Genomic DNA, 20,373 nt, shown 5'->3' on the forward strand with positions numbered 1-20,373 from the left:
GCTCAAGTTAATATGTAAATTTGGGGGCTTTTTCCCAGCTAATACTCCTTCAAACAGTTGTTGGTTATGTAATACGGATAATGCCCCCAAATGTCCTGCAACACCTCCAAAGCTCATAGTAAGTCTATTCCCTACAACTGTGACCGTGTATCAAAAATATGACTTACTGAAAATCTCAGTGTTTCTTCTTAATCCCATCACTTCCTAATAGAGCTGCAAAGATAAATTACCTTGAAATTCACAGAAAACTGGGGAATATTGGATGGTTTAAAGTGCCTTAGAAAAATTAGCCACCTACCAGCTGCGTGACCCTACTGATTCTCTAAAATTAATCAAAAGAGGAATCATAGGTATGAGTTTTAGACAGATGGGATGACAATATCCTCTGTGGATCTTTAAAATGCTGTCACATATTATTATATTTAATACTCTAATCTTATGAATGTGTAAAAGTTTTTCTTTCTTAGAATTTCAACAATGAAATATACCAATCAAGGGAATGAAGTGTAAGTCACCACATTTACAGTTATGGAAACTGAGGTCCCTAGGAGCTAACTCACTTGCTCAAGGCTAGAGAATTAATAAATAGTGAGGGACTAGCTACTGGAAGCCAGTCCAGTACTCTTGCCTGGAAAAACCTATGGACAGAGGAGCCTGGTAGGCTGCAGTCCATGGGTTCGCTAAGGGTCAGACACGACTGAGCGACTTCACTTTCACTTTTCCCTTTCATGCATTGGAGAAGGAAATGGCAACCCACTCCAGTGTTCTTGCCTGGAGAATCCCAGGGATGGGGGAGCCTGGTGGGCTGCCGTCTGTGGGGTCGCACAGAGTCGGACACGACTGAAGTGACTTAGCAGCAGCAGCTACTGGAAGAGGTTAAGATTTTTTCTACACCATGCAGCCTAAGTCATTGGGTTCCTGTGATTTTGTTTTTTTCATAAATTTTCAAATGGCTTAAAAGGAGACTTACAGTATTCTAACTCATAGATTGCATCACATATAGTAGGTTGAAAATATTAACATGTTAAATGGATATTATTGAATGTCATCATTCAATACAAACTCCTATAATTGGGCTCAGTGGTATAAGAATCTGCCTGCAGTGCAGGAGATGCAGGAGACCTGGGTTCGATCCCTGGGTTGGGAGGATCCCCAGGAAGAGGGCATGGGCAACCCACTCAAGCATGCTTGCCTGAAAAATCTAATAGAGGAGTCTGGCGGGCTACAATTAACAGGGTCACAAAGAGTCAGACAGGACTGAAGCGACTGAGCACACAAGCAAACTGAAAGCAACTGACTTGAAAACTGCTCTGAATAGAGGTGATTTAATCAGTTGGGATAGATTCATAGATTAGGGAAGATATACAGCAGCATTAGCAGAAAGAGTGAGACTTTGGACATTTGAATCAGATGAATGTATTCAAATTTGGTTTTGCCATTTCTGAGCTATGTGACCTCAAGCAAGTCACCTGCGACTTATTTCAGTAATTTCTTCAAAAGAACAGCTATTTCAAGAATCAGGAAAAATAGTATAAAAGACACAGAGTTAATAACATAACAAAACATTATCCTAAGATAATTTAGTTATCTATTAATGACCAGTTATCAAAAAGTTATTGGTTTTATGGTTTATATATTCAAGGATTGTTCAGTCACTCAGTAGTGTCTGACCCTTTGCAACCCCATGGACTGCAGCACACCAGGCTTCCCTGTCCTTCACTATCTCTCTAGAATATAAAACAGAGCTGAGGATCCAGTGACAATCTCTGCTTTCTTTTTCCTAGAGTTGGGGACAGTGAAGGAATATTATTTCCTTTCCTACCCAGGGCACTGTGTTCAAGATGCCTATTTAGGGGAGTTCACTATCTTATTAACAGCTTCTCAATAGCAGAGCAGTTTATCCCTCCAAGAACTGCCCTTCAGTACTGCCATGCCATAAACTACAAACTACATTGGGATTAAATTAAAACTCACCCATCCCAAACCAAATGGGATGAACTTGAAAACATACTCTGTCTGTGTTTCATTTTACACAAATAGGGTGACTTCAGTGATGAAAGTTTGTAGTATGAACCTAAAAATTAACTTTCTTTCTTTGCAGGAGTCACAACTGTGCTCACCATGACAACTTTGAGTATCAGTGCCAGAAATTCCCTCCCTAAGGTGGCTTATGCAACTGCTATGGATTGGTTTATTGCAGTGTGCTATGCCTTTGTATTCTCAGCTCTGATCGAGTTTGCCACAGTAAACTATTTCACCAAGAGAGGTTATGCATGGGATGGGAAAAGTGTGGTTCCAGAAAAGGTAAATGCTTTAATATCTCCTGTGATTTAGCACCATTATGTCTTTTTAAACCTGTAAGATGGAATGTGTGAGCTTGGGGGAATGGCTGAAGGATGCAGAGAGCGCGTAAAGAAGATTGTTTTTTTTCTATGTCATAAATGATTAAGTGCTGTGAGAATTTCCTCACTGCTAAGGAAAGAGGTTGTTTCCGTGGATAGGTGTGCAGAGTCAAGGGAAGGAAATAAAGGAGAAACACAGAGGTAAACATTTCTATTCAAATATGGTTTCCTATGGTCCCCATTAATGTGAGAACAGTTTTAACAAACTTGATATTGGGAGCAATTACGCCACTATAATTTTTGTGACTTGAAAATCACAGTCTTTTGGGTGTTTTCTGAACCTAATAACTTTGGTCCTAAATGTTATTACTTTAATGACTCAACTGAATTGAGCTTGCAAAATGCATTATCTCTAATTTTCACTAAAGTAAAGGTCAGGAAACATATTTTCTTTTTCCAAAAGAGATTTGCTTTAAGAATCACAACACAGAATTCACAAAATTTCTTCATTGTAGAAAATTATCAAGTCAAGAATATTACTGTTCTTCTCAGTTAGAACCTATTTTGGAGTGACTTTTAAAGCATAGTTGGGGAGGATATTTCTAATTATGGGGTTTGAAAGAAAAATATGTCAAAAGGCAAGAAAGTCTTGGGATGGTGGAACGAAAGGCAAAGTCAGAGTCCCAGAGGTTCTAAGACATCTAGAAGTAATCTAGGAGGAATTTCTCTACAGCAAATGAAGAGTACTAGTGTCCTGAATCAGTCTCTAAAACTACAGTTATGTTGTCAAATACACTTGAAGAATTCTGAATACTGTCACAGAGTCACAGTATATTAGAGAGTCTGAGAGGGTCTATAGTAAAGAAATTCATTTAATGATGTTTTTCCCACAGCTCCATGAACATACTAGAAAAGAGGATCCTTTGTAGAAACATCTACTGCATTTAATAGAATCTATTGTGTTACTGATTCTAAGATGTACCACTAATTTATGTGTACATAAGAAAGAAAATATGCTGCCAAGTAAAAACTCTTTGAGATTTACCATTAAGCCACAGGTGGATCTATTGAATACTCCAGTGATCTCCTACACAACTCAAAGCAAAGGAAGTTCTGTATGGGGTGTGCTGTAGCAACCAAAATGGACCAGATCCAGGTCCTCAAAATTCACCTTGCCTTGACACATCCTCACTCAGTAGAAAAAACATATCTGAATTTCCAAACCAAGAACCTTGTCTCAGGATCAGTAGAGAGGAAACAAGACAAAAGAAACTGCAGTTACCAGATGGAGAGAGAGGTGAGAGAGTGGAGACAGAGTTTTTGTCTAATACTTACTTTAGCCATTGATGGCCTCCATTTGTCCTAGAACAGAAGGGCAACCCCAAAGGAAAGAGCACTGAACCTGAACATGCATGATCATAAGACACTACCAATTGTGAGACATAGCCCAAAATCATAGCTGTGGACATTTTTAAAATGCACATCTTAGAATTACTGGTACACTCTATTGAAGTTCTTCAGAATTAATGCTACACAAACATTAGTGATATGCAACTGAAAAATGAAATGCAAACATTGGGAAAAGTTGCTTTTCTATCCTAATCCTCTCTTTGCATGCTGCAAGAAGCCAATATCTTTCTGATTGTGGCTTGTCAGTTACAGTTGTTAATGAATTGTTAGATGAATTGAACTTGATCTGGAAAGCATAGAATTTGGGTTGAGGTATTGGTGTTCTCATAATTGAGTTTAGATTTCTTTCCGACTGTGTACTAGTCTTTAAGTGCTGTCTCAAATAAAATATTTCAATCTCTATCAATCTGTAGTTCACATTATTCAGTGTACATATATAGATATAGGTATAGTCATATGTACATAGATATCTGCATATACATAAATAATACAGTTATGCCCATATCTGGCATCTTATTAAGAAAGAGACTATTTTCTATAATGTATGTTTGTCTCTCTAAAAATCTTCCCCGGGGCTTTGCCAGTTTGATTTGCTTAAAACAGGGAATGAGAACATAATGTGATCCAGGTCTCACTCTGACATTCAGAGAGGATACATTTTTTTTTTTTTCTGTAACTAGGTAAGTGTTTTCAGGAGAGTTAAAATTTTGATCTCTGACATGGTATAACTTGAAAAGAAAAAGAAAATCCCAATAAGGCATCACATTTTCAAGTGAATATATAGTGGCCTTCTTAAGATTCCCCCCTGATACAGTTAACTGCTAAATTAAATACTAACTTCTTAAAGAATATGCAACTATATCAGACCACATAGCTCTGAACAATGACCTACTTTATTTTTGAGAAGTGTCTATATGACAGAAACTAAGAAAAGCTGCAGTTATCAATTACCACCCAGATAACATTAGTGAGCAGGTAACACTGAGCAAAAATCAAATCCAGGATATCCTGACTAACCCTGCTTTGTCGTTTGTGCACTGGAAACCTGAGGAGAAGGAGCAAATAATAATTGAATCATCAATTTTTTATCACTGCAAAACAAACTGCCCCAAAACTTAGTGACATAAAACAATAACCAAGCATTTGGGGCTGGGAAAAACCTGATGTTATTTCTGTTAGTCAAACATGGGCTCACTGACATGGTTCCCGCACCAGGGCAAAAAAATATACAATGGCCTTTCTCCCATGTATGGGGCCTCATGCTGGCTGGATCTCTCACTGAACATAGTCTCTGGTCCCTCAATGTCCAATCCAGGCTTCACGTTTCTTTTTCTTTTTTTTTTTAAATAAATTTATTTATTTTAGTTGGGGGCTAATTACAATATTGTAATAGTTTTTGCCATATATTGACATGAATCAGCCATGGATTTACATGTGTTCCCCTTCCTGGACCCCCCACCTGCCTCCCTTCCCATCCCATCCCTCTGGGTCATCCCATTGCCCCGGCCCTGAGCATTTGTAAGGCTTCACTTTTCTGTGGCATGCTTCCAGAGAGTAAAGAGTAAGGTTGCAAAGCTTCCTGAGGGTAGGGTCTTGAACTGGCATAGGATCACTGTGCCAGAGTCACAAGTCTAGATGTAATAAGTGGTGAAATAGACCCCATTTTTTGATTGGAAAGCCTGGAAAATATTTGTCTGCATTTTTCCCTAGCCTTATTGAAAGATAATTGACACATAGCATTGTGTAAGTTTAAGGTATACAATGTAATTAATTAGATATATTATATATCATGAATTGGTTACCACCATAGTATTAGCTACCATCTCTAACTGGTCATATAGTCCTTTTTGTGGTGAAAACATTTAAGATTTAGTCTCAGCAATATTAAAGTATATGATACAGTATTGTTATCTATAGTCATCATGGTTTAGTAGACCTTAGGTGCTGTCCAAAATGTCCATAAGACATTTGGTCCATGGAAACCAACCCCGAATATTCATTGGGAGGACTGATGCTGAAGCTGAAGCCCCAATACTTTGACCACCTGATGTGAAGAGATGACTCATTGGAAAAAACCCCTGATGTTGGAAAAGACTGAAGGCAGGAGGAGAAGGGGGTGACAGAGGATGAGATGGTTGGATAGCATCACTGACTCAATGGACATGAGTTTGAGCAAACTCTAGGATATAGTGAACAACAGGGAAGCCTGGCATGATGCCGTTCATGGGGTTGCAAAGAATTGGACACAATTTAGCAATTGAACAACAACAACAAAGGACTATGATATTTGGTCCTGTCCAAAACCATTTGTCATGAATCCAGTATGCTCATGGACATTTTGGATAGGACCAAGTTGCAAGGACCATTGGTGTAAACCAAATGTCTTACTGACAACTGACTTATGGACATTTCGGACCAAATGTCCCACCAGGTCACTTGTCAATCTTATAATTAGACCTTTGTGTCTGTGTTTTTCATTTATCCCCCAAATGCTGTCATTAATTCCATTCCTTAGATGTTAAATAAAGCACATGTTTGAGTTCTAAAGTAAATGTCACTTTGCTCAAGAACTTATAAACTTGCTTCCCACAATTTACTAAACAAAACACTTTAACTCTTTCCTTTTACAGCCAAAGAAAGTGAAGGACCCTCTTATTAAGAAAAACAATACTTATGCTCCAACAGCAACCAGCTACACCCCTAATCTGGCCAGGGGTGACCCCGGCTTAGCCACCATTGCTAAAAGTGCAACCATAGAACCAAAAGAAGTCAAGCCGGAAACAAAACCACCAGAACCGAAGAAAACCTTTAACAGTGTCAGCAAAATTGACCGATTGTCAAGAATAGCCTTCCCGCTGTTATTCGGAATCTTTAACTTGGTGTATTGGGCAACATATTTAAACCGAGAGCCTCAGCTAAAAGCCCCTACCCCCCATCAATAGGTCCTGTCATTCACATTCTGTTGCTCAGTCCTTTGCACTGGGAATTGCTTTCTGTTCTCAACGTGGTAATTCCCATCTGCTTTACTGCCTCTGTCTTAGAGAATTTGAAGGTTTCCTTATTTCCATAATTCATATAAGAACAACAGACCCCCGTCTGGCCGTCCAGAGCAGAACAGAGCACACAGCTGAGAGACAGGATTCTGAGAGAGGGTGCCAGAGAGCAAAATCATGACAGAAGGAGACAGAAGGGAAGAGAGGGAAAAGGAGGGGGAAGTAGATCCAAAGATAGGAGGAAAAGTAGAAGAAAACCCAGCTTAACTCCAGGTCATTTGTAGATATATATTTCCAAATATTCTAGAAAAAAAAAGATACTGTATATGTCAAAAATATTTTTATGTGAAGGTGTTTAAAAGAATATAAATGTTTAATGAAGAAACATTTTAAAAAATCTATGTCTTTATTGCACAGATGACGATGTGTTTCTCACATTTCTGTTTTGTTTTTTAAACCTATGTATAGCGTTAACAGTTTGTTTCCAAAGCTCAAGATCCCTATTCTTTCTCTTTTAAGAAATGCCTAGGGCATTATTTTGTTGTTAAATGCTATTTTAAAATTTATGGAAATTGCATAGACAAAGGTGCAGTGTCTCACCGTAAGAGCACATTTAATCCAATGGAGACAAATGCTTTAAATATCATCTGCTTTACTGTCATCTGAGCTTTTACCAGTAGACCCAATGAGGAATCATTCTAACAGATATGTTCACTCAATAAAATAAAAAAAAAATAAATTTAGATAGAACAATTTGAAGATTTATTTTCCACCCCCTCTATATCCAGATAACACGTGCATCCAGTAATCACTTGATTTTCATTCTGAAGATGTTTTTAGAGGGGCAAAAATATTTTGCAAGCTCTAGAATTGTTGAATGTATTATTTTATATAACAGTACATTAAAAGCTTTAGATTGAAATTTATGACTAATAAACAAATATAGAATATATAAATTATATATGTAAATATGCAGCATGAGATTGTACATTTTTTTACTTTTTTAAAAGTTGTGTTCTTAAAATATTGTGTAGGACTCACCGCTCTTAGCTGTTAGAATGTTGTTAAATACTATGGAAATACTTTTAGAGCCCACATTTAAGACCAGAACAGTCTGAAGGAATCAGATGGAACTTACAATATGTGGGTATAAAATCTACTTATGTAGGGAAAGCTTGTAATTCGAACTGTTGTCCCGTGAACAGTAGTGAATCAGTTGTTATCCACTCAAGTCATCCCACTTTTCCCTATTTTAGGCTCTTATAATATAGAAAGAAAATGGAAAAGCATTAGTGGGAGCTAGAAAATCAACTGTATATTACTGCTATCTTTGCTAATACCAACTATTTCAATAAGTGTTGTACCATATGTAGCATTAAATATAAAAATACATGAAAGAATGTACAGGAACTAGCTTTTATTGAGTAATATTACATTTCATTTATACTGTAGCAATATATTTGTAGGCATACTACGTAAGGGCTTTAATGACAAGAGGTCCATTCATATTCCCTATGAAAATTCTAGTCTCTTTCATTACTTCCCAGATATTTTAGAGATAAATATTTATGAAGAAGGTATTTTTGAAGTCTCCTTTTGTCTGACAGAATTTCAGAGATATTTAAAACTAGCATCCAGAATCCACAGGTCATGGGCTAACCACATTTAGAATACTATGACATAAACCTGTCGTCATAATTACCAAATAAGACAGTTGGGACCCATACTCAAGTTTTGAGCAATGTTTGTCTCAAAAAGCTGCTATCCAGTGATACAGGAAAATACAGTTTGTGTTTTCCTAAACAAACTCTGGTATTTTTAAATGTGCTTTATTGTTTGATTTGGTCCTGCCTAAATTCAATGAGCTAGGCCAAAAAAGGCTGAACCAAGGATATTTCATTCTTCGGTATCATGTGTAGATATCATGTATAAAAAATAAAGTAAAATATGACTCTAATTTCTGTGTTGCTCTTAATCTTGTTTTTTTTTTTTTTTTGCATTAATCTAATGTGTTTATTAAGAGTATTTTATCTTCCAGATTCCTCATGGCTAACATTTGGTCTGTATTTTGCTCATTAGATGTGTATATTTCTTACTAGTCTGCTTTATGCTATGCAATGACTGCATTTCTATCGTTTTTTAGTTCGTTAGTATGTATGGACAGTATTCTATTGTATAAATTGATTGCACAACTTATCAAAGACAAATGATTCTATGTAGCTTTTCTACAGTGCTTTGCTAAACCATGTAACACTAGTTAAGTCTTCCTTGAAAATAAAGATACACTCTTATAGAGGACAGTTCCTGTTAACTCCCAGGAAAAAATTTTAAAAGATGACACTGAATGTTTATGGCACCTTAGTGCAGTGAAGTGGCAATAAAACCTAACATGAATCGAGGTTGTTTATGGCAGATGCATGTATTGCTTTACAGAGTTTAGCAAAAGCTCTTAATTTTATGTCATACTGTATTCTATTATAATAATAAAGTTAACATTATTCAATAACAAAATGGAATGCTTGACTCTCTTTTGCTATTATCAGTACCATTACCCTGTTTTAAAACATTTTCAAGTAGGAGCACCTAAAAGTGCCAAGTGCTAACATGAATCTAGGCTACTCAGAAGATTTTTGAAGAAGTGTCAATGGTATGATCCTAAACTATGATTATAAGTTAATCACTTTCAGAAAGAGAAATTCTTAAAAACCTACTATCTGTTGTCACCATAGCACCAAAACTCAAAATTTATAAAACACAAATAGAAAAGAACCAACATACTGAAACAATAGTAGTTTGTTCATATCTATTGTTAATATCGTAGATTTGTCTTCTGACCTACTCCTGGGAGACTTGTTTAATAGTTTTAGGAAAGAATCTGAGCATTATAGTTTTAAAAGCTCTTCCAGAGCTATTATGTCCCTTAATGTTTCTATAAGCACAAAGTTAAAGTACAAAATACAATCACTTGAATAACAAGGGAAAAATCATTTCAACAATAGGCATAAAACTGCACCTGGTTCCTACAGACAAGATCATGTGAGGCAAAATCTTTCTGTGCCTTTTTTTTATATTTCTACAAATGAAACATGTATCTTCTTAAAAAATGATTCAGGACTTAGCAAAATAAATACTTTAAAATCATTCAACAAAATGACTTACTTAAGCCAAATAAAGTTGCCCATGTAAAGTAGGTGAACAATCACATTCATTGATTTCTTGGCTCTCATAAAAATGAATGTAGTGAATGATGATTATTTTGGCTATCAAACTACATCCATGTCAAGGCTCACCATAATAATTATCTAAGGAATCAAAATAAGAATGGACTTGGCATTATGACTGACCATCTGCTTGAATTTAATTATACCTGTTCATTAAGACCTTCTGTTCGAGTTTTCTAACATCCATCCCACTATTGTGACCAACAATAATAGTCAGCTGATGTGATTACATTACAGCCATGATTTATTCAAATAAATTAACTCTGAATGTTAATTTAACTAAATTCTACTAACATTTGCTGAGTCTCTACCATGTGTTAAGTACTGTGCTAGTTGATAGGGATGTAGAGATAAATATCTCATGTTCTTTATCCTTAAGGAAATAAAAGCTATGATAGGGGAAGAAAACAAAGAATTAGGCAAAAATAATAATAACAATATTGTAAGAAAAGTAAAGGATGCCATGAAACACATAACAGGGGTATCTTGCCACTCCTCATAAGGTTAGCTCATTGAATCTATAGGAACTAATGATGTCTAAGATGAAACTTGAAATGTAAGAGGAATTGAAATGGCCCTGCACTACAAGACAGTGGCCTTGGGACTTAATACCAGCCTATGAGTTGTTAGCCATTTAACCACTGACTAAACAGTTGGGACATCCTAGAATCCCTCAGTTACTATGGTGGGTACTGAGATTACAGAGATGAAGATAACAGTATGCTCTTGGAAAGCTCATCATTTAATAGAGAATGCAAGTGAACCACAAGTTATAACACTAAAAAAGATGTACAATTACCAATAAATGGGCCAGGTAGAGGGAGTTTATACTTGTTAAGTGGTATGAGGGAGGTCTTCAGATGAAAGTGTTAGCTGAGCTAGGTTTTGAAAGATAATTCAACATTTATCAGGCACTTTAGTGTTGGGGAGGCTGCCTGTGATAAGGGACATATTTTTTATTCAATGATGATAACACATTAAGACTTAGTCACAAAGCCTACTGCCAGGAAACTAACATGTATGTGTAAAGTAGAACATCACATTAAGGGAAGCACTGGGAACTATGGAAAACAGCGCACATCCAGTTTCTTTAGCCTCAGCTCCAGCTGTTCAGTGCCTTGTGGGGAAAGGAGCCTCACATTGCCACGTATTCCAATGTAACAACAACAACAAAAAACCAAACACCTGATTTTGAATTTCTTTTAATTCTGATTCTGAAACTACTGTTTGTCACATGTCAATGTGTCAGCCAGTTGAACTTGTAATTCAGCTGAATAGTGAGCTCTTTTTTTCAGAGTATCTGTACAAATCCACACATTCATTTGGTAATCATTACTTAAGCAGCTATATTATGTTTGGTGTTAAGATTATTTCACAGAGAAATGGAAGGTTATCCTTCTCTGTATTAGTTGTTGTTGTTCAGTCACTAAGTTGTGTCCGACTTTGTGTGACCTCATGGACTGCAGCAAGCCAGGATTCCCTGTCCTTCACTGTCTCCCATAGCTTGCTCAAACTCATTTCCTTTGAGTCAGTGATGCCATCCAACCATTTCATCCTTGGTCACCCCCTTCTCCTCCTGCTCTCAATCTTTCCCAGCATCAGGGTCTTTGCATCAATGAGTTGGCTCTTTGCATCAGGGGGCCGAAGTATTGGAGCCTCAGCTCTAGCTTCAGTCCTTCCAATGAATATTCAATGTTGATATCCTTTGGGATTGACTGGTTTGATCTCCTACCTGTCCAAGGGACTCCCAAGAGTCCTGTATTAGTTAGCAAATGTCATAACTCTATGTGAAAGAATGCTGATGTACTACATTTTCAAAAGCCACATTATTTTTCAATAAAACATTTATAGTTTAAAAAGAGGTCAAAGTTTCTATGGGATTGTAAAATATAAAGATTCTTTTTGTTCTGATTGATAATTTACCTGCCTTTCTCTATAACATGTAGTATGTGTTATTATAGAAAAGATGATGTCCTAATTAACAGTCCATCAAAGTATAACTTATGCATATTACCTTATTTGATCTTACCATAGACTAATTATAAAATAAGAAATTTGTATAAGTCAGTCGATTTGCTTAAAAACACTGTGTAAGTGATTTTGTCAATAAAAAAGTAATTTGAACTTAATTATAAAGATACTTTCAAAACTCATCTTTAAAAAAACTTATACTGGATCTCCTTGATTAGTAGTCTATATTTTATTTGAAAAGTTAATCATTGTATAAAGAAAAACAACATGAAAAAATTGGCCTTTCAGGTCAAAGGAAAAGTCATCTGAAAAAAGTCAGAGATGACGAGTGTGGTCAGCACAGACTCTTTGTTATCCATTGTAACAGAAAAAGCATGGCCACTGGAGTCAGGGATCCCACTATAAATACTGACTTGATCCATTGCACAGTTCCTTCTGAGCTTCATTTATGAAGAAAACAGGAATAATAATAGTCAATGTGGACATTTCTAGAGTGACACAGTAAGGATCTGAGCAGTTCCACTCCTCAAAATCAATAGTAAAACTTGACAAATTTTCTGAAGCAATAATTTCAAGATTCTAGAAATCAACAACAAAGTAAGGAGTATTTATTTAAAAAAAAAAAAAAACTACTGAAGCTTTTGTAAGAATGTTTATAGGTAATGTTTCAAAATTTGCAATTGCGCTCATGGCCTCTTTACCTCCATTTTCACAATAATGTTACCAGTGAAGGACAAGCTATATATATAAGCATTGTCACCACTGGGGCGGGGGTGGGGTGAGTGTCTTACTTAAATTGGAGCAAAGTATGAAAAAGTTTTATACCCATGAAATTAGTAGTAATCTGTAGGCAAATGAATAGGAAGGCCAATACTGAAGGTAACCAGAAGTCACAACCCTTATTAAAGCAAACAAATGACTGGCAGAAGAGCCAGGAAAGAAAATTTAACAAGGGAAAAAGACCATTTATAGTGGCCTGATTTCAAATCAGTATAAAAATGTGTTAAAAGATGAAAAAAGTGGTGTTCAAATAATAAAGAAAATTATTATAACAATGATACATTAAACACAGAATTTCAGACTTCCCTCGTGGTGCAGTGTATAAAAATCCACCTGCCAAGGCAGAGGACATGGGTTTGATCCCTGGTCTGGGAAGATCTCATGTGCCACAAGGCAACCAAGCTGGTGTGCCACAACCACTGAGCCCACACACCTTAGAGCCTGTGCCCTGCAACAAGAAAAGCCACCACAATGAGAAGCCTCGAGGAAGAATAGTCCCTGCTCACCACAGCTAGAGAAAGCCCAAGCATATCAGTGAAGATCCAGTGCAACCAAAATAAATACATTTAAAAAAAAAATTCTATTAAATACAGAATCTCAGCAGAGAGATAGATATCATTAGAAACGTAAATCTAAAGGAAAAATCTGGACTTGGAAATAAGAATAATTGAAGTGATTAAGTTTTACTAGAGGAGCTCAAAAGCAGATTTGAGATTTCATTTAGTTATTTGCATATGGTTTCAACATTAACCACATCCTATGTTTATGGATTCATTGGTTTTATTTCAGAAACTAAAGTAACAATACTTGAGAGTGAGTAAGGAGGGAAGACTGGAGATATAAACAGTAAACTGTAGCATTACCAGGGAAAGGCTATACATTTTACTGTCAATCATCAGGAATTCAAAGTTTAATTAAAATAGATCTTGGAGATTTTCTCTCATTCAGTATAAAACCAGTAACTATAATAAATTTCCCCCCATAAATGGAAGAGTGAATACAAGTTCAATGAAAAAATAAAATTCGATGAACCTGTTAAATCAGAGGGTTTTTCCTTCATATAAAACTCAAATATTTTGGAAAGTTAAATTACTTTGTCCTTTAAAGAGCAAACTCAGTTTCAGACATCATAAACGAGACTATGCTCTCCCCCTACATTACATCACAGCAATTGGCAGGTCAAGCAGAAACATTCGTTCCTGCTGTTTGTAGCTGTCTTTACTTTGGCCACTAGCTCTAGTTTTCCAAATGATAGAAGAGCAGGGAAAACTCTGTATTATAATTACTATAAATTTGTATAATCTTGAAAGATGAAGTATAGTTTCTGCTCAGAATGGTCTAGTTTTAGAGCCTGGCACGCAATAACAAAAACACTGCCTAGACATTTATAACCCTGATGGCTACAAAACTACATTGTTGAATATAATTTGGATTTCTGGCATCACAATTATCTCAAGGTGAGGGGTGCATTAGGGTTTCTTACTCAAAATATTGTTTAGTACTCATTAGCATCTGGTACTCAAAATATTGTTGCATACTTCTCTTTAACAAAGATATTCAGCTATTAAAAGGTAAGCATTTAAAATTGTTTTTGTTAATATTGGTGAGTCTCTGCTCCTCAGAAGCCCTATTTCTGCACAGACCACCCTGGGAGCTGGTATATTAACAATGTGGAAACTGAACTCACATATCTGTATGTCAGTTGTCCACGTAAATTCAGCTTTATTTTCTCATGGCCACCACAAAAATTGAAAGAAACAGAAATATCAAAACTGTTTTTAAGTTCAAGGCCAAAGTAGTATTCTAAAGAAGAATTCTCAAGAACATTTGTGGTTCAAAAACTTTTTCTTAAGAATGATTCAAAGGTAAGATTAATATGCTATGTGGCCCAAAGAAAAGGGATTTTTCTCCCCCCAAAATTTTGGTTGGTGTGCCCTTATAAAGTTAAATCTTGATATTCAGTCACATCTCTGTGTTCTGTGGATCCTAAAGAAAACTTTCCACAGGAAAATAAACTAATTTATAGCTCCCAATAATGTATTGCTGACAGATAAATAGAAGATGTGGAACATATACACAATGGAATATTACTCAGTCATTAAAAGGAACGAAACTGGGTCATTTGTGGTGATGTGGATGAACTTCGAGTATGTCATACATAACAAAGTTAAGTCAGAAAGAGAAAAACAAATATTGATATCAATGAGTATATATGGAATCTAGAAAAATGATACTGATGAACCTTTGTGCAGGGCAAGGATAAAGATACAGATGTAGAGAATGAACTTACAGACACCAGGGAGTGAGGAGAAGGAGAAGGTGGGCCGAACTGAAAGAGTATCACTGACATATATACACTACCATGTGTAAAATAGATAGCTAGTGAGCATCGAACCTGGACTGGCGATTTGTTTCACCTATGATAATTTACATGCTTCAGTGCCATTCTCCCATATCATCCCGCCCTCGTCCTCTCCCATAGAGTCCGTAATACTGTTCTATTGAAGCCGCTGTATAGCACAATGAGCTCAGTTCAGTGTCCTGTGATGACCTAGAGGGGTGGGATGGGGGAGATGGGAGGGAGACTTAAGAGGGAGGGGATTATGTATACATACAGCTGATTCACACTGTTGTATAGCAGAAACTAACACAACATGTAAAGCAATTATATTCTGATTAAAAAATTAAAAAATACTATATTGCTGTCATAGTGAGAGGAATTAATTATACTATATCATTTTCATATATTACTTTATTTAATTCCCATACTTCTGTGATGTTGTGATGAAAATCCCATTTTACAGATGAGAAAACTGAGGTTTTAAAACATTAATGAACTAATCCACTGCTGTGCAAGTATAATATGCCAAAACAGGATGCAAAACAGGATTGAAACTAGGTCACTTTTTATGAACTTAAAAGGACCTAAAAGGTTATATAAATTAATTTACTTTATAAATAATAAATAATAAAAGTAATAATGGATAAACTCTCTGCTAAAGGTACATTTAAGATTATAGTGCACATTTTTCAATGCCACCTTAGAAAACAAAACAAAACAAGCCTATTTTTCCACTTTTAAAAACCCAACGAGATTATTTTGTCTGACTATGAAATCTAATTTTCCTGGAACAATAATTTAACCAGTATGTCTTCTGCTTAGGTATGTTTTACCATGTGCATTTTATTCATTTCCTATTGGTTGTCTAACATCAGGAGATGGGTGTAAGTAAGTGGTGAGAAGGGAAATGGATACATGGAAAATTGTAGGTACAGATTGGAATTTGTTATAAACTTAGTCTTTCTTAGAAAAACTGCCAACAGTGAATCAAGAAGGGCCAGATGTGGAAGTGAGATCAAGATGATGGACTAGAAAACCCTGAGCTCACCTTGCCCCACAAACATATCAAAACCCTAATCACATATGGAGCCTCTTTCTCTGAGAACTAAAACAGCTCTTCTACAACCAAAGTTATAAAGAAAGAACCACAGAGAGCCTGGTAGGGGGAAAGAAAGAATCTAGTCTAGATCCACATCCTTGCTGGGTGACCCAGAAGAGAAGGAGCGTATCACAGGTTAAGGAATTCTGCCTAAGAGGCAAGGAGGTCAAGTTCCATATCGGGTGCCCCAGCCTTGGGGTCTGGCACTGAGAAGATGAACTGGTTGGTTTGGAAATCAGTGGGGCTTACCAGAGGGTTATTGATATTATCTTTCTCAACTTTATAGGCACTTGGAGGCCCCTGGACTATAAAACTCCACATCTCAATGGAAACTGAGCTGTTAGACTTTTTCATGTAGTGTCCTCTTCAATTACCTGGGATTTTTAACTTTCTCATTCTTACATTTTGGGGAAATAATATGTATGTATGTGTACTTGTACATGTGTCATGCAGTGTGTGTGTCTGATTTGTATTTCTCCCTCTCTTTCCATTTGTAGCTAGATAAAAACAGAAGGGGAGAGATAAAAAGAGATGCACACACAAACACATATATGTATGTAGTTATTATCTCCCCTAATACTTCCTTCTATTTGCAGAATTTGGTGAAGAGAGGGTAAAAAGTATAAAGAAGATGGTGATCACATGTTGGTTTATTTTTTTTTTTAACCTAGAAATATAAGAACCCCATAGGTGATCTAGATTCTAAATGAATTTTCTCAAGAGCTGATGACTTCTTGTGGTACAATGACACCTGCATTTTTTAAAATAAAGAGCAAACTCTCTACATTGGCATCCTTGGTTTTCAGGTACCTGTTTGCTTTTGTTGTTGTCAAAAGGTTATTGGGACAAAGCAGAAATGACAGATTGTCTGGAGACCTTAAGGCTGCTAGCAGCCTGTGGGGGTCCAGGCAGCATGAGGGAGCAGCCTTCCACAGACTGCCAGGCCCTGTGCTCTTTCATCAGGACTGCTAAATGATGCAGGTGGTGTGGAGATGGGCATCCTAGTACAACACAGGAGAAATAAGTGAATATTCCCTTTCCACCTGTTCCATTTGGCTTTTCTTCATTCCATACAGATGGAATTCCCCAGGAGCAAAGGAGACCTGCTTTTAAGGACAAGTCAAATACTTTCTTTTTTATGTGTAAGAATGGGGCTTCTCAGGTGGCTCAATGGTAAAGAATCTGCCTGTCAATGCAGGGGATGTGGGTTCAATCTCTGGGTTGGGAAGATCCCCTGGAGTAGGAAATGACTACTCACTCCAGTTTTCTTGCCTGGAAAATTCCATGGACAGAGAAAGGTGGTAGGCTACATAGTCCATGGGGTCGCAAAGAGTTGAATACCGCTGAGAGACTGAGAACGTATGTATTTGTAAGAAAAAAACAAATACAAACCTAAAAGGGAAAATTGAACAAAACAACAAAAAGAGCCTGTTTGTCAGAAGCTGAAAAGGGCAGAGAATCACAAGGCCAAAGATTTTCTACAGCTCTTACAAATAGAATGTGTGGTTTTTACACATTCCCCTGCCCTGGAGAGGACTGTCTCCTACATGGGCTTGGTTAGGTCCCTGGACTGAACTTAACCTTCCTATGAGTATCTGAATTAAAGGTTACACCTCAACCACCCGAAATTCGTCCTCAACCTCTGAGGCAGGAATTTTGTTTTAGAAAGATTTCTAACTCTTACTTCGTCCCATGTAATTGCAAGTTTGTCTTTCACTTTCCTCCTTGTTCTCTTTGCTGACAACCCAGCCTTCATGTGCCTTGCCAGCACCCACAGCCTCACTATCTATCTGCTCACTCTTCCACCCATTCCAGGATCTTGAGACTGTTCCTGTCCCAGTGACTCCCCAAGGAGGGATCCAACATGTAAAATCAACATTAACCTGAAGGCAAAGCTAGTGTGCTTTGAGTCACTGACAAACTCAACTCCTATTTACCCAAAGACTCTGCTCTTATCCTCAACGGAATTTCACTAAGACCACAAGGAGTAAATAGAAGAGACGAAATGTACTGTGAGTTCAGAGGTAAGTATAGCCTTTTGAGCTCAAAACATCAGGAAAGAATGTTCCTTCTTCCCAAGTGGCTAGGTTAGGTTTGAATAAGTAAAGCAGAAGTGATGAGCATTGCAAAAAGGACTGCACAAGGACAAATGTCCCAAGTTAGAAACAGCTGGGGCGTATTACGAGAACACTGAGAAAAATGGGAGAGCAAGAGTGAAACCTGCATTGTGAGACCACGTTCTAAAGTCATGTGTCATGATGTTTGTATTATTTCCATTCATGAAGGGATATAGTAAAACAAAATGCTTATGGGTATGGACTATACTTTAGAGAAAACAAAATTCAAATGTCCTCCAGTACTAACTACCTGTGTGAACAACAGTAAACTCCGTATCTTCTCTAGGTCTAGGTTTTCTGATTTAGGGTGGATATAGTATTTAAATTCCAGATTGAATACAAAAATTGAATGAGGTAATATATGGAAAAATTACGTACATTGCCTAGCACATAGAATTATTCAGGAATTATTGTTATTGTTAATTTTTTAGTCATGTAATACATTTTTGGAGAATCTATTAGGCTCTCTTTGATGTGTTGCACTAGGGATAGAAGTAGAATGAAACAACAACTTAAAGAATGGGAGTAAATGCTTGCAAATGATGTGACCAACAAGAGAGTAATTTCCAAGATGTATAAACAGCTCACACAACTCAATATCAAAAAACCCCAACTCAGTCGAAAAATGGGCAGAAGATCTAAATAGACATTACTCCAAAAAGCACATGAAAAGATGCTCAACATTGCTAAATATTAGAAAAATGCAAATGAAAACCACAATGAGGTATGACCTCACACTGGTCAGAGTGACCATTATCAAAAAGTCTATAAACAATAAATGCTAGAGAGGGTATGGAGAAGAAGTAACCCTCCTACACTGCTGATGAAAATGTAAATTGGTACAGCCACTCTGTATCAAGTACAACAGTATCAAGGTTTCTTAAAAAACTAAAAAATAGAGCTACCATATGATTCTGCAATCCCACTCCTGGGTAAATAACTGAAGAAAACCATAATTCACAAAGATGCATGCACCCCATTGATCTGTGCAGCACTATGTACAATAGCCACAAAATGGAAACAACCTAAATGTCCATTGAGGTTGGACATTTAGGTTGTTTATCCATTTAGATGAATGGATAAAGAAGATGTGATATACGCCAGTCAGAATGGCTGCTATCCAAAAGTTGACAAACAATAAATGCTGGAGAGGGTGTGGAGAAAAGGGAACCCTCTTACACTGTTGGTGGGAATGCAAACTAGTACAGCCACCATGGAGAACAGTGTGGAGATTCCTTAAAAAACTGGGAATAGAACTGCCATATGACCCAGCAAACCCACTGCTGGGCATACACAACAAGGAAACCAGATTTGAAAGAGACACGAGTACCCGATGAACACGGGTGAACAGTGCTGTTCATCGCAGCACTGTTTACAATAGCCAGGACATGCAAGCAACCTAGCTGTCCATTAGCAGACGAATGGATAAGAAAACTGTGGTACATATACACAATGGAATATTACTCAGCCATTAAAAAGAATGCATATGAATCAGTTCTAATGAGGTGGATGAAACTGGAGCCTATTATACAGAATGAAGTAAGCCAGGAAGAAAAACACCAATACAGTGTACTAATGCATATATATGGAATTTAGAAAGATGGTAACGATGACCCTATATGCGAGACAGCAAAAGAGATACAGATTTAAAAAACAGTCTTTTGGACTCTGTGGGAGAAGGCGAGGGTGGGATGATTTAAGGGAATAGCATTGAAACATGTATATTATCATATGTGAAACAGACCGCAAGCCCAGGTTTGATCAATGAGACAGGGTGCTCAGGACTGGTGCAATGGGATGACCCTGAGGGAAGGGATGGGGAGGGATGTGGGAGGGGCATTCAGGATGGGGAACACATGTACACCCATGGCTGATTCATGTCAATGTATGGCAAAAACCACTAAAATATTGTAAAGTAATTAGCTCCAATTAAAATAAATTAATTAATTAAAAAAAGATGTGATACATAAATATATATATGTATGTACGCATACATATACATAATGGAATATTATTCATCCATAAAAAAGAATGAAATAATGCCCTTTGCAGCAACATAGATGGACCTAGAGATTATCATACTAAGAGAAGTAAACTGC

The 20,373-nt window shown here is 36.8% G+C and overlaps 1 protein-coding gene and 1 long non-coding RNA gene across 2 annotated transcripts in view; one reads left to right on the forward strand and one right to left on the reverse strand.

Moving 5' to 3' along the window:
- GABRA1 (gamma-aminobutyric acid type A receptor subunit alpha1) overlaps positions 1-7,484 on the forward strand; it is a 55,919-nt gene extending 48,435 nt beyond the window's left edge. The window contains exons 9-10 of the mRNA XM_081504621.1: positions 2,102-2,304; positions 6,383-7,484. Coding sequence (XP_081360747.1) covers positions 2,102-2,304; positions 6,383-6,694 — 515 coding nt within the window. The 3' untranslated portion in view covers positions 6,695-7,484. The remainder of the gene's footprint in view (positions 1-2,101; positions 2,305-6,382) is intronic.
- The window catches only part of LOC145511418 (uncharacterized), a 73,929-nt gene that overhangs the window by 37,802 nt on the left and 15,754 nt on the right, over positions 1-20,373 (reverse strand). The window lies entirely within an intron of this gene.

Source organism: Giraffa tippelskirchi, chromosome 6 (assembly GCF_054371585.1).
Source record: "Giraffa tippelskirchi isolate mGirTip1 chromosome 6, T2T-mGirTip1v1.2.pri, whole genome shotgun sequence".
In the NCBI taxonomy this organism is placed as follows: Eukaryota; Metazoa; Chordata; class Mammalia; order Artiodactyla; family Giraffidae; genus Giraffa; species Giraffa tippelskirchi.